General features: G+C 54.2%; 3 protein-coding genes; 2 read left to right on the top strand and 1 right to left on the bottom strand.

The window, feature by feature from the left end:
• Positions 1 to 425: 425 nt before the first annotated feature.
• Positions 426 to 2354, top strand: CHC_T00010142001 (DEAD box RNA helicase, putative). Its single transcript, XM_005716939.1, has one exon. The coding sequence runs from the start codon at positions 426 to 428 to the stop codon at positions 2352 to 2354; it is 1929 nt and encodes a 642-aa protein (XP_005716996.1).
• Positions 2355 to 11532: 9178 nt separating this feature from the next.
• On the bottom strand, positions 11533 to 11940 carry CHC_T00005134001 (hypothetical protein). Its single transcript, XM_005716938.1, has one exon. It carries the CDS (start codon positions 11938 to 11940, stop codon positions 11533 to 11535), a length of 408 nt encoding a protein of 135 aa, XP_005716995.1.
• A 51-nt stretch (positions 11941 to 11991) lies between these two features.
• On the top strand, positions 11992 to 12991 carry CHC_T00005133001 (hypothetical protein). XM_005716937.1 is given in 2 exon segments: positions 11992 to 12810; positions 12811 to 12991. The coding sequence occupies 1 exon segment, from the start codon at positions 11992 to 11994 to the stop codon at positions 12808 to 12810; it is 819 nt and encodes a 272-aa protein (XP_005716994.1). The 3' UTR covers positions 12811 to 12991.
• Positions 12992 to 14100: the final 1109 nt, after the last annotated feature.

Genomic DNA, 14100 nt, shown 5'->3' with positions numbered 1-14100 from the left:
CTCCCCGTAAATATTTATACTGCTGCGACTTACCCAACCAGAGCGGTACAATTCGCGAGTGCGGAATGCCGGATCCAGGGAGGGGCCTCTTTCGACGTATGCCTGTCACGTTTTCTTGACGAAATGTGAGCTCGGGGGGTCTGGTGCAGAGAAGCGGTTGTGGGACCGGAGCTTCACTGCAAAGGAGATGGGGAGCTGAGAAGGGCGACAATCATAAGATAAGACTTTGAGAGGCTGTGCTTGAGCCAGGTTGGGCAACACCCGTCTTATTCTGAAAATTGTGAAAAAAATCATTCAGAAATGCTCCACAGGACGAGTTCCCATTCTACCGCACAGTACCCTTGGTACAGTACAGCGGCCCCGCCTCACCGTCAAGCATCGGGCGTATCCGGCCATTGTGTTACCCGAGCCTAGGCACGCGGGACATGAGCAAACGTCGCGTGCCTCTTTCTCTCGAGGACCTCAAACGGAAGAGAGATGAAGAGCAGGCCAGAGCCTCGAAGCCCCTGTTCGTCTCGAAGGAAGAGCGCCAGCGAGCAGCACTCGAGCGCCTCAAAAGGCGCCGAGAGGACGAAAATGCTGCGCAGAAAGCGGGGCGAGACTCTCGCGGTTTCGGACAAAATGCTCATGATGCTAGAGGCGTAAGAGACCCGTACGGCAGGGAAAACGCAGGTAGGAATGCTAAGCGCCCGAGAACACGCTTTGAACGGAGCGGAAACGGCGAGGTAGCACCCGGCGACACGACGGTTGATAAAAAGGAGCTGGAAGAAATTAGAAGACACTACATGAGAATCCCAGAGAAGAAGAAAACTGAGAGCAACACACAGACTGAAAGATACCGATTTCGGTATGACTGGGACCAGTCGGAAGACACCATGGCGGGCGAAGATGAGTATCGAATAATGCTACGAAAGCAGACCGCGGCTGCGACATTACAGTTTGGCAGGGGAAGAATCGGAGGAATGTCTGATGTTCCAGCTTCTGCTAAGCGAACGGGAAAAACTTCTTACTTGTACGACGCACGGCACTGGTCTCAAAAACGGCGTAGCGAAATGACCGATAGAGACTGGCGCATATTTCGAGAGGACTACGTCATCTCGTACAGGGCATCAAATGTGAAAACACCGAAACCCGCACGCTCGTGGGATGAAACAGGGTTGCCCAATTCCTTACTTCGTCTGGTTCGCGATGTAGCCAAATACGAAAAGCCATCGCCTATTCAAATGGCCACAATCCCTGTGGGTCTTGAAAAGAGGGACTGTATTGGTCTTGCTGAGACTGGATCTGGCAAGACTGCAGCTTTCGTTTTGCCCATGCTTGTACATATTGCTTCGATGCCCCGGATGACGAGAAAAATTGCAATGAGAGGGCCGTACGCACTAATTCTAGCCCCAACACGGGAGTTGGCCTTACAAATCGAAGCGGAAGCTCTAAAGTTTGCAAAGCCGCTGGGATATAGGGTTGTTCATGTGATCGGTGGACAGGGGCTCGAAGAACAAGCTGCATCACTTCAAGACGGATGCGAGATTGTGGTCTGCACACCCGGTCGAATGATTGATCTTTTGTCAAAGCAAATGGCGGCACTCGGCAATTGCAATTACTTGATCCTGGACGAAGCTGACAGAATGATCGACATGGGGTTTGAAGAGCCGCTTTCAGAAATTCTAGACTCGATGCCTCATCTTGGACAAGAAAGCAGCAAGCGAAGACAGACATTCATGTTCAGTGCCACAATGTCCCCACCTGTTGAGAGAATTGCTAAAACTTACTTGCACGAACCAGTCATTGTGTTGATTGGAGAGACTGGCAAGGCAGCAGACAATATCATTCAGAGGGTCGAATACTTCACGACAGAAAATCGGCGAAGAGAACGCTTTTTAGAGCTTGCCGAAACTTTACAGCCCCCCACCCTGGTTTTCGTGAACACAAGAGGGGGCTGCGAAATGGTGTCAAGACTCATTAGCGAAAATTCCCACGTTCGACCTGTGATAATGCACTCTGGGAAATCACAGGAGCAGCGTGAGAAAACTCTCGAAGGTTTCCGAACAGGCCGCTATCCGGTTCTCATTGCAACAGATGTTGTAGGGCGCGGTATCGACATTAAGGGTGTGCGCAATGTAGTGAATTTCGAGTTGCCAAAGACTATTGAACCGTACACTCACCGGATCGGTAGAACTGGTCGCGCTGGTGAGAAGGGAACTGCGTGGTCTTTAGCCACGAAGTCAGATGCAGATTTGTTTGGACCGCTTTCGCATCTCCTAGAGCAAGCGGGGGCAAAAATTCCGAAGGAGATTGCCAAGGAAGCGGGTCAGGGCGGTCGAGGAGGTCGTGGTTTTCGTGCTATCACAGATTAGCACAATAGCGGGGGACAGCTTTGCACTTTTTTGCTGGCAATGGTTCCTTACGCGCCGACATTTAATACAACTTCCATCCATCTTTCAATATCGACCGAGCCTTCGATAGATGTCCGTATCCGTATCCGTAGAGGGAGAGTGTTTCCCTCAATAAGCTTTCTTGCATAGCAACAAAGATGTACTGTACATGTTGTACTCTAACGAAGCATTCGCCGTGCACGATCTCGTCAAATCTGGAAAAGTTAGAATAATAGTATTCCAGCAGATTTGTTGCTTTGTGCTGGTATGCCTTTCGCACTACGGAGTCAGTTCTCGAGGAACGATGAAATACCGCCATCCCCGAGGTCCAAGCTTCATAAAACTTTCTACTTCAACCGCAGTTGTAGTGGTTGTGTGGGAAGATAGAAATTGCACTTTATTTGGTTAGCCCTAAATCTGGGAAAAAGGGAAATTATCCGTTCGACGCGCCGGCGGGAAATCCGGATATATAAAAATCCGAGGGCGGTATCCCGACCGACCCTCGGGGGTAACTTGCTACCCTCCGACAGCGCCGGCGAAAAGTCTCGAGACTCGACATCCGAAGTATCCCCATCCCCCTCGCTCTCGCGACTCCTTTCCCCCGCCGCTGCGTGCGACGAGCGCGGCTACTACTAACCTCATCGTTCCCGTTCTCCCACAGTTATGGGCCCAGGGGGAAAGATGAGTAAATTATCAGGATTCTTCGACCCGCCTCTCTTCGCCGCCGATGGCGATCTTGAAGCCTGGCGCAAGAAGGTTGGACAGTGGGTCGACTCACTTAAAGTCGCCCACGACCAAGGCACCGATCGCACTTTTCAGACGATGTTCAAGCTCCTCGGACGAACGCTCTATGAGCGCGGCCTTCCGGAAGCTCAGAAGGCAATCGTCGATGAAGCCCAGTCCAAAGGACAGCTCGACTACCTTCAGATGGATGATCCCGTGCAAGCGGCACTCTCCATCGTCGAGCTTGTCGCTGTAGACCCACCGATTGCCATGGTCACAAGGCTCATCGCATCATACCAGAAGGTCACCTCGTGTCGCCGAGACAGGAACGAGAAGCTCTCCAGCTTCGTCTCGAGGTTCCGAGGTTTGGCAGCCAAGCACTTGCTGCACGCCAACACTTCTTCTTCTTCGCAGATAGGTGAAGTTTTGGCGATTACCCTCCTCAATAACGCAAACATAGAGGAGGGAACGTTAACCAATGCCAAGCTCCAACTAATTTCGCATGCAGAAGCCCGAAACAAGGAGGAGTCGGCAGTCGTCGACACCGAAAAGGTATCCAAGGTGCATCTCGAGGAAGTCCTCAAGATATCCGAGAAGCTGAAGAAGGTTGATGTTCCACTCCGCGAGTCAGAGTCCACGGCCGATGATTACAAGAAGGCTCTGTCCGACTTCAGATCGCAAACAATCAGCTTCATCCGCTCCTTGGACATTGCAGTCCAAGACCTAAAGGTGACTGCAGAGAATAATGCTGCGAAGACGTCAGTGGCAGACTCTTTTCTGCCGCGGCATACTTCTTGCAGGCTCAACCTTGACGACGCGGTGATCGTGCTGAGGAATCTGACCCAGACAACGTCAATGGATGCTCCTCAGTTCTCCATGAAGGACGTCCAAGCCTTAGTTGACCGCAAGGTCAAGTCTCTCATTGGCACCCATGGCAAGCCTGGCCCTGCAAGCATCTTCGACAGACTCTCTGAAGTCGGCTCGCGTCACGGGCAGAAGAAGGACACTCGAATGGGTCCACCCTCTAGCCGTCGTGACGCATCTCGAGGCAGTCGCAAGAGGCAGCTGCCTTCTGATCACGAGACCCAGTCCATTTGCTATGACTGCGGAGAGCGTGGTCACTACAGAGGGGCAGCAGAGTGCAAAGAACCTAGCGCCTTCACTAAGAAAAAGAGGACGCGCCGAGACCCCAGTGACGGCGGCTCCGGGGCACATCCCTCGTTTTTTCGGAGAGGCTCCGGCGGCTCGTCAAACAGGCAAGCCTAGTCAGCCATCCCGGAGCCTCCTCGGATATCAATCCGAGAATCCCGGATCCAAATCCCATTATTGATCCGGGATGTCCCAGAAGTGTTGGAGGAATTTCTTGCGCCGCAGCCCTCTGCACTGCCATGAACATTCCGTTCAAACTTCGAAGGCTAGACTGTGAACCGTTCTTGCACGGATATGGCAAGAATTGTAGCGACGCCGAGGTCACTATTGGAGTTTGGGACCTTCCTGTGACCGACATGAGTGGAACGGAAGTCAAAATTCCGTTCTACGTTACGAGAGGAGATGGATTCCTTCTTCTGAGTAACGAAATCCTTCACCGTTCGTACCAGCTTGGACCGGAGAACCTTTTGGTTATTCCAAAAGGAGTGAGACACCTCTCGTCAAAACGTCTCACGTTCAAGACATACACCGAACCAACAATGTCGAGTGACCCCGATGCGGTTCGCACATTTCTTCTCGTCGTTCCGTCGAAAACATCCTCCTTTGTGACGTTCTTCTCCACGGAAGTCTCATATGCATCCACTATCCCGCCGGCAGAAACCATGAAGGCAAGGTTTCGATATGGCAGAATCGCCGGTCGCTTTGCCAACAAGCTTCATGGATATTCACACCTTGCCCTTCAAGACATGGAGACGCTGTGTCGTCGAGGAGGGGTTATGACTCCTGTGCTAAAACAAGCGCTTCAGAGAGCCGTCGAGAAGTGCACTAGCTGCAAAGAAACAGGCCGCCCACTCCAATCACGGAAGATATCCTTTGGGAAAATACTCGCCTCGTTCAACAACCATGTCCAACTCGACTTCTTCTTCTGTGCGGAGTTCGAGAACGCCCCCATCTTACATATGGTGGATGTCCATACGGGTTATTCAGTAGCATCCCTGATGCGGACCCGTGAGATGGACGAAGCAGCTCGGCAATTGGAAGTCGCATGGGTAAACGTTCACGGTGCACCGTCAATCATATCGGGAGATATCGAGTTCTTCAACTCCCGTTTTGCCGACGCCCTAAGGTACTTCTCAATACGTTTTGAACCCCGTCCAGCCCGACGTCATAACAAACTCGGCGTCGTGGAGCGGAAGAATGCGGTTGTCCGTGTGCTTATCCAACGTCTTCTAAAGGATGCATCAAACTCCTCGGCGTGCAGTGTTGACTCAGTTAAAAGGAAAGACGTGGTCTCACGTGCCGTGTATCTGAGCAACATCTTATATGGAAGCAAGTCACTGAGCAGCTTCGAGATGACTCGGGGTTACACCCCCTCGCTTGTTGGTCTCCCTCAAGCAAAGCTGTCCGCTGATCTCATCACTGCGCATAACGAGCAAGTGGCACGAAGAGCTTTGAGGCTCCTGGACAAGTCCCGATGTCCACAAGCGCTTCAAGCCGCCCAGTTATCACGTGATGACCCTGTGTATTTCTTCAAGAGAGGCCCAAAGTTTGGCTCGTGGGAACACGCGTACGTGCGGAACCCACAGCCCCACTTCGTCGTCCTTTCAAGGCGTCAGGATCACATTGGTAAGCCCATAAGAGCGGCATACGAGGACGTTCGGAAAGCTCCGTCCTCCCCTCTACTTGCCGAGTTGGATGACATGGACTTCGTATTCCCACGGTCGTACTCCGTCATTGATGAGGACTTTGAAGAAGGTATGTTCCCTCCAACATCGGCACCCCCTCCGCTCTTCTCGGAGTTGGAAGAGATGCCGAATGTGAGTGACAAGTCGCCTCCAAGCAGACCGGAAGAGTCTGCAAGGCAGCAGGAGGCGGCGAATGTAGACAGCCTTCCAGACTTGGAGCCCCCCGGCGATCTGACGGACATCTCTGAGTTCAGGACCGAAGAGGCTCTGTGGGCTTCCCACCCCATATCAAAGAGCTTATTAGCATCCTCAAAGCCGACGAGGTTGAACAACCCTTTGTTGGACGTCAACACAAGGTCCATCGATCGCTGCAATTCCTTGTTTGGAACACGGTATCCAGTCTCAACTTCGAGTAGCACTCTCGATTTGAACTCAACTCATGAGCCCCCACAGCCGGAAAAAGACATCGGAACCACAGACGTTGTAGCTCCGTCGAGGCTGCCTTTTCATCTTGCATCGTCGAAGCAAAAGGTCCTTCAACAAATTCAGGAAGTGGTTGGGAACAAGCCCACCTCTGAATTCAAACTCCAATTTGCTCCGCGATGGATAGTTGATCAGGCCATAGCTGAGGAGAAAGAAAACTACGCACAAGCCGAGGCATACAAGGAAGTCCCGTATGGGGATCTCCCACGACATGCCAATGTGATTTCTTCCCACCACTTCTTCCAAGTCAAGACCGACGGAGAAGGAGGAAAGCTGAAGCTAAAGTGTCGTCTAGTCCCACACGGGAACCGGGATCGAGACAAAGAATTCGTCCGGAAAGACTCGGCGACAGCGCAGTTCCCAATAATTCGCATCGTTCTCTCTGTCGCGGCAATAATGTCTTTCTCAGTTGCCTCCATTGACATCAAAGGAGCATACTTGCAAGCTGGCCACTTTCCCCGGGACATATACGTCCGACCCCCGAAAGGTTGGGTATCTTCTGCTCGAACAGTCTGGAAGATACTCAAGCCGGCCTATGGAATTGTAGAATCCGGACGCCTATGGCAACTCGTCGCCGAGGAATGGATGTCCACGCAAGGGTTCGTACAAGTCCCAGGCCTTCTTCAGCTCTTCGCCAAATACAATGCGGAGGGATCGATAAACCTACTGGTCGCAAAGGTCGTCGATGACTTCCTCGTGGTTGGCGTTCTTCCTAACATCCATCAATTTCACGAAGCTATCTCTCGCCGGTTCATTGTCGGACGCTACGTCGTGAACAAGGACTTGATCTTCAATCGTCTTCATATCCACCAGGAGCCTTCCGGCTCTTTAAGCATTAATATGCAAGAGTACGTGGACAAAATTCTTCCGATCGAAGTCTCAAAGGAAAGAAGAAGACGACACCAAGACAAGTGCACCGCTCCAGAGTTGACTTCATACCAAGCTCTCGCCGGAAGTCTCAATTTCCTCGGACATGGCATTCTCCCGCAAGCGGCTTTCGCAGCCAGCTACCTTCAGCAAGCCGTTGGGCGCTTGAAGGTGGCCGATCTTATAAACGGGAACAAGTTGCTTGTGGAGATCAAAGCGCTTTCCCCGACGCTCCTATTTCGAACGCCGTCATCTCTCGTCAATCCTTCCTACCTCGCTTTTTCTGATGCCAGTCAAGGTAGCTCCTCATACGGGCAGACAGGGTATGTCTCCGGCCTATACCTGCCAGCAGGGGGTGCGGGGATCTACCACGTCCTTGACTGGATCAGTTGCAAGCAGAAGCGTGTTGCCTTTTCATCCATGGGGGCAGAGATTCTTGCCGCCGCAACGTCATCAGACCGAGGCTCGCTAATGGCAGAGAGCCTGCAAACTCTTCACAAAGCCCCAGTCAAGCTTCCCTTCGTGCTGACGGTGGACTCACACGGGTTGTACTCCACCGTGACCACCCTTCACGAAGGTGCAGACTACCGCTTGAGGCCGACGGTAGCAAGGATGAGGGATTCCTTCGAAAACGGGGAAATTTCAGTAATGCAATGGGTAAGCGGTACGCAAAACCCTGCCGATGCATTAACCAAGAGGAACGTAGAAATGTTCAAGATCCTCAATGGAATCATGCAGAAAGGTCTTCTAGAAGATGAGGTTCTTCAAGGCTCAAGGCGGATCAAAAGAGCATCGAGCATGCCAATGTAACTCTCGAACTCGTTTAATCGCTGTCGTCTTCCACTACCCTCATCCTCTTAGTCCTTCTACCAGCCAAATCATTGTTCATGTGATTCTTCTTTGTCTTCCTGCTTTCACTGCGCTGTTTTCCAGACTTCCTGCGATTCTTCTTCCCTTTCCTGACTGGCTGCAATTCAAGCTTCCGAACTTCAGCAATTTCAAAGCCATCGCAACCAATTCCAAGGCATGCACCCAGCACTCCGGGGCGATTATCAAGCGCAAAGCGCTCAACCGGATCTAGAACGTGGCCTTTTTGGGCGTCAAGAACCACCACGTGGTCTAAACGTTCACCTAGGTCATCCAGAGCGACGATTCTTATCAAGAAAGTGCCGTCCACCCTGTTGACCATCCACTCCGCAAGACTTTCCAGCACGGGGACGCTGCATTTCTTGAGGCGATACCTCCCGAGATGCTTTTCATTCCAGGTCTGCAACTCTGCAAGGCTTCGAGCGTTGATGGGTCCTTTGCGGAGCATTCCAAGTGCCGGATCTTCCCCTACAACGGAGTGTAGTGCGTTAGCGAAGGAAGCACGCACGCACTCGCTGTGTGTTGCGCGGCAGAAGAGTGCCTGGTGCGTACGATAAGGCCTAGTGAGTCCAGTGGCTTCGCGATGCCCGGGACCCCCAATAACAACGAAATCGTCTTGATGACTGGTACAGTACTCGTCCAGCCATTCCAAGGCCTGTGCTGTCTTCCGAGTACCAAAGACGAGCTCAACTTCGCAGTTCCCCTGGCCACCCGGACAAGTCACTTCCATGTCGCTGGTAACTGGGCTTCCTGCCGAATCCAATACGGACAACACGCTGGCCTGGAGAGTATAGAAGTCCACTTTCCAAAAGGTCTTGCGCCCGCCTACGCTCCGATGTGAAGCGTAGTACTGACCCGGGCGGAAGCCGTGAGTCCTTCCGGAAGCCATCACCACCCTTCGAACCTCCCAGCGGCGCTGCTCGTGCTCCGACACGCCCATTGCGTTAAGCAAGCCCCATCTCTCCAACAACGCAACCTCAAACATCCTCCCTCTCCTATCCGACAGCCAACGTAGAAGAACCTTAGATGTTTCCGTCCCGATGCTCAGCCTCTGAGCAATCCTCTCCCGACTGAAGGTGAATTCGAGGCCCCGGGCCACGACGAGGACTTCGCTAGACCTCCACTTTCCTCCGAGCCACGCCATCATCTCGACCGCAAGCCTCCCCTTACCCTCAACGAGCCACAGGCCTGCCATCACGCAAGGAAGCGCACGACCCCCGATCCCTGGCCTGCCGGCACTCTTTAGGTTCGAGGAGGTCGCGCGCTGACTCGCGGAGGAAACGGCCCGTCGTTGGTGGAAGCTCGGAGGTGGGGAAGCAACAGCGCGCGGGAGTGATGGCGGAGAAGCGGAGCGGCGATGTGCCGGAGAAGCGGAGCGGCGCCATGGTGTGAGAAGCGGAGCGGTGACGTGATGTGAGAAGCGGAGCGGCGATGTGCCGGAGAAGCGGAGCGGCGCCGTGGTGTGAGAAGCGGAGCGGTGACGTGGTGTGAGAAGCGGAGTAGCGATGCGGTGCGCGAGATCGAGCGGACGCTGAACTGAGCCAGTGTATAGTGAGGGCTGGCGGTGGGCGTGCGCATGTGGTGACTACCGGAAGCTGCGGGTCTGCGGTGGATTTGGGGGTCCGAAAGGGCGCGGCGAGAGAAAGGGGGATAACTCAAGATGCAAGCGCCCTTACCCTACGCAAATCCAGAACGCCGCGTGGTCAGGACAAGGGATCGAGTACCGAGCAGCGGCGGCGCGGCGTCAGATCCATATAGGGTTGGCGCCGACGGCGGATCGGCCGGCGCCGCGTGCCCCAATTTTAGGGCCAACAGGGGGTGTGTGGGAAGATAGAAATTGCACTTTATTTGGTTAGCCCTAAATCTGGGAAAAAGGGAAATTATCCGTTCGACGCGCCGGCGGGAAATCCGGATATATAAAAATCCGAGGGCGGTATCCCGACCGACCCTCGGGGGTAACTTGCTACCCTCCGACAGCGCCGGCGAAAAGTCTCGAGACTCGACATCCGAAGTATCCCCATCCCCCTCGCTCTCGCGACTCCTTTCCCCCGCCGCTGCGTGCGACGAGCGCGGCTACTACTAACCTCATCGTTCCCGTTCTCCCACAGGTTGTCAACTTCATAGGCTCAGTGTCTCTGTGCTATACTCTTAAGTATGGCCTCCTTTTGAGCTTTTGACTTTAATCTTTCTTGGTTCAATTATTCACCAAAATATATTTGCAGGCACACGGACCCGTGTAAAAACCACAGAAGTGAGTCTGACATTTGAAAGGACCTACTGCATGACATAGCCGTATCATCTCCGATTCCTGGTATCGATATGGGAATGGGGGCACGACAGCCACCGATCCTACATTTTCGCTGCTGTGCCAGACACAGAACGCCAGCTCAAATACGGCTAGATTTTAGAATGAAACGTTGGATATGGGAGGACCAGCAAGGCCAAACGGAAGGACGCTGTGGTCTAGACACAGGTACGTTACTCGGAATGCTGTTCTAAGACGAAGGCAGCCCGACGCTTCATGAAAGCAACCAAAGTAGGTGCTCAAAAAAGTCATTAGCTGTTCAATGTTATCCACTTTCCCTTCTTTTGCAAATGCAATTTCTTCGTCGACATGCCAATAGCTTTATGGGGGTTTCATCACTCCCAAAGATCGAAGAAGAGTCGATGCCTCTGTTTTTTGGTATGCTTCAGTGCTGCCTTTCGTCTGAGAAACGATTTAGGGGTGCGAAGTGGGCCTCAGTACGGTTTTCCCCTTCCAAACCTCCTGCTCAAGCTGTCATGTCCCGCATCATCAACGGAAAGTATGGTTTTCGTCCCGATATCTCTGCGTACCAAGACGGGGAATTGCACAGTCCAGACGACGATAAATACATTTTTTAAGTAAAGCACAGACATTCTGAGAGATGCAGGTCACCGTGACACTGTTATGATACGGTCTCCGGATGTGAATAACCTCTGCAAATGGATACGGATTACGTCCACCGAGCGTATCCATATCGAGAGGGTTCACTTATAGATATACGCAGGAAGCAAGGATACCTCCTATACTCGACAAATAGTTTTGGCGGGAATGGCATGAACTCGTATTTACGCCTGCACTCTATACCGCCAAAAATAACTGAGAAATCATTCGCCCTTGCGCGCCCAAGCCCAACTCGCCCCAATCACATTGGCGCAAATTGCTGCTCCATACCACACCCGTGGCCACAGTGTGAAAGTGCCAGGCACCTAGGCACCTGCGTGTAATCCACCGACCAGCTGGACATCAAAACCCATCACATCGCTTTCCCCTCCATTCCGCATTTCCAGCAGCACACACTTCCTCGGCATGCTTGCGGGGAGAAGAACTCGTCTCCCAGTTGCCACATCTTCCTCCCAGTAGCTCAGGCGCTCCCTTTGTCCGCCGGTGCGCCATCCAACTTCCGCGACTGCGTCACCGGCGTGCGGATCGTCCGCCAACTCTCTTCTCGCTGTTGCGGGGCTGCACGCACCGTTCCGCGGTGTTCTGTGGTTCTGTTTTGTTCGCGCGGACGAAGGCCTTGACTATCAGACCCTAGCGTTCTTTCCTTGGTCTCGTCCGCGGTTTGTGAACCTGACCCCAAGTCGGAGTCCGCGAAAAAATGGGCAGTGGCGCCGCTCAAGAGCATGGGCACCCGTCGTTGAAGGCAATCAACGGCACCCTGCCGACCATCAGCGACCGCACTTCGCCGGCCATTCACGCCAATGGCAAGGCCCCCATCGATCTTGTGTCTAGACCGCCAGCATCCTCTAGCGCCATAAATTTGCAACATCCCGCTCGCAATCAACTCTCCGAACGTGAGCGAGTGCAGCGCAAATGGCAGATGGCGTCTGTGGCGCACTTTTTCGAGGCTTTCAAGGATGTCATTCCGCTAAAGGAGATCTCGGAGGATACTTACGAAGATTTGACCCCGAGCCTGCTCGAAGGCGCCGTAGTGGAGCCTGAAGTTGATGCGCGCGCTTGCTTGGCCTTGCGCGATCTTATCATGACTTTGCTCCTGACTATCGGCGCCGCCACGAAGAAGAGCTTGGCGACGACTTGGTTTCAAAGCCTGCGAATCTTGGTCGGAAGTAATCGCGCCGCTTTCCTGGATTGCTACGACCACCATGAGAATGTTTTGGGGAGGTTTGAGAACGGCCTGGATTTCGTCACGAACGTGGATTGGAACGTGAGGTTGGGCATCATGCTGAGTCTCTGCGATGTGGCGGCGGAGACATCTCAAAGCATCAGGGACGCAATCAGGGAGGCCGAATTAGAGTGCACCCATCAGAAGAACGCGATCGAAGCGAAAGGGTATCGTCTCCTTCCGATGGGGCGGTGTAGCAAGAGGAGGGTTCACTACAAGGTCGGGAAAACGCGCATCTACTCTGGGTACAAGAGAAAAGGAACTGGCGCGTTGTTGCCGGAGTGCTCTGATTCGGAATCGATGAAGCAACTGGCAGCTGCCCTGGAAAGTACGCAGACGATTCGGGATCAGACCCTGGCCTCAAGGATAAGAGACATTCACCTAGCGCCGCTGATAGAATTGGAGGAAAAGAACAAGAAGAAACTAGAAAAGACAAGATTAGCAGAGATTCGAAAGGAAGAATCTCGCCGACGAAACTCGGCGCGACCGAGAAGATCGAAGGCATCTTACTTCTGAACATATCGCGGAAAGCACAGGAAATGATTAAAACGTAGAGGCAGTTAGCCCCCAATAGCTCCTCTGACATCCCTACGCTATCGCGGATGAAGCTAGCCTATGGGCTACAAAGGTACTGAAACATACCATTGAAATGCCCTGTGCAGGATAGAGAGCATCATCTAAAGAACTGTACACCGATCGAGTAAGACGCAAAGCAATACTGTACTTCACAATTATCACGATTTGGGTATTTGTTTACGTACACCCTACGTACACCCTACGTACACCCTTCTACTATTCACAAGCTATCGTCCTGATTCCAAACAACCGCGCCCCCGCGCTCTCTAAAACTGCGCCGAAGAACCGAAAAGCTCTAATCGTGCAATGCAGCGGCCGAATACGACAGTCTTTTCGCGGCGCCGCTCAGAAACGGATCACTCCCGAGCCCATCCACACCGGACAGTCTCCAGCTCCTCCTACAAACATTTCTCTTTTCCTCCTCCCCCCTGACTCTCTTAACGACCTTCCACACGCCCCCGCACGGCTTAGCAACAAGCCACGTAAAAACATACAGCAGCACAGCGGCGAGCGCATTAACAAGCGAGACAAGCACGATCTCCGCTGGCCCTGGCCGGCGCGCTACATCCCGCGCGCGCAGCGCGTCCAGCGCGGCCTCCACGCGCGCCGATTGCGCGGCGGCCGCGGACAGCGACGCCTCGACGAGCTCCGTCTGCTGCTCCTGCGCGGCGCGCATTGCCGCCAGCACGTCGAGCACTGCGGGCGGGATCTGCGTGTAGGCGGCCGTCTCTCCGTGGGCGCGGGCAGGGACAGGGGAGGCGCGTGGCGGGGACGCGGGCCCCGAATGCGCGTCCAGCGGGGTCGTGATGCGGTCCATGCGGCGCGGCTCGTCGGCGGCGGCGGGCTCGGGGCGGCGCGCAGAGCACGCGCACTCTGAGGTCGGCTGGAAGCGTCGGCCGACGCGGCGGTCCCTCCGGTCGAGCTGGTCGAGCTGGTCGAGCTGGTCGGGCGCGTGTGTGGGCGGGGCGTCGGGGCGCCAAGCGGCGGGGAGGCTTTCGCAGCCGCGAGAGGTAGCGGAGGCGTCTGAAGGGGGCGTGACCACCGGGGTTGGTGGCGGGGTCAGTGACTGCGTGCGGGGCGAGGGGGAGGCCCAGGGGGAAAGGTCGGAGGCGGAGGGCGGGGGCGTTTTGTGGCGCGAGCGGGGGTTGAGCAGGCGCAGGGCGCGGCGCGGGCGGTCTGGCATGGTGGGTGAAGTTGTGACAGGGGGGGGGGGGGGGGGGCATTTCTCTG

This window comes from Chondrus crispus, genomic scaffold (genome assembly GCF_000350225.1).
Source record: "Chondrus crispus Stackhouse genomic scaffold, scaffold_27, whole genome shotgun sequence".
NCBI classification, from domain to species: Eukaryota; Rhodophyta; class Florideophyceae; order Gigartinales; family Gigartinaceae; genus Chondrus; species Chondrus crispus.
Note: the sequence above shows the minus strand (reverse complement) of the source record. Positions and strands in the feature narration are given on the sequence as shown.

Bases quoted from the DNA above. Each gene is read 5' to 3' on its own strand.
- CHC_T00010142001 (XM_005716939.1), top strand. From the start codon at position 426: ATGAGCAAACGTCGCGTGCCTCTTTCTCTCGAGGACCTCAAACGGAAG.
- CHC_T00005134001 (XM_005716938.1), bottom strand. From the start codon at position 11,940: ATGTTGCAAATTTATGGCGCTAGAGGATGCTGGCGGTCTAGACACAAG.
- CHC_T00005133001 (XM_005716937.1), top strand. From the start codon at position 11,992: ATGGCGTCTGTGGCGCACTTTTTCGAGGCTTTCAAGGATGTCATTCCG.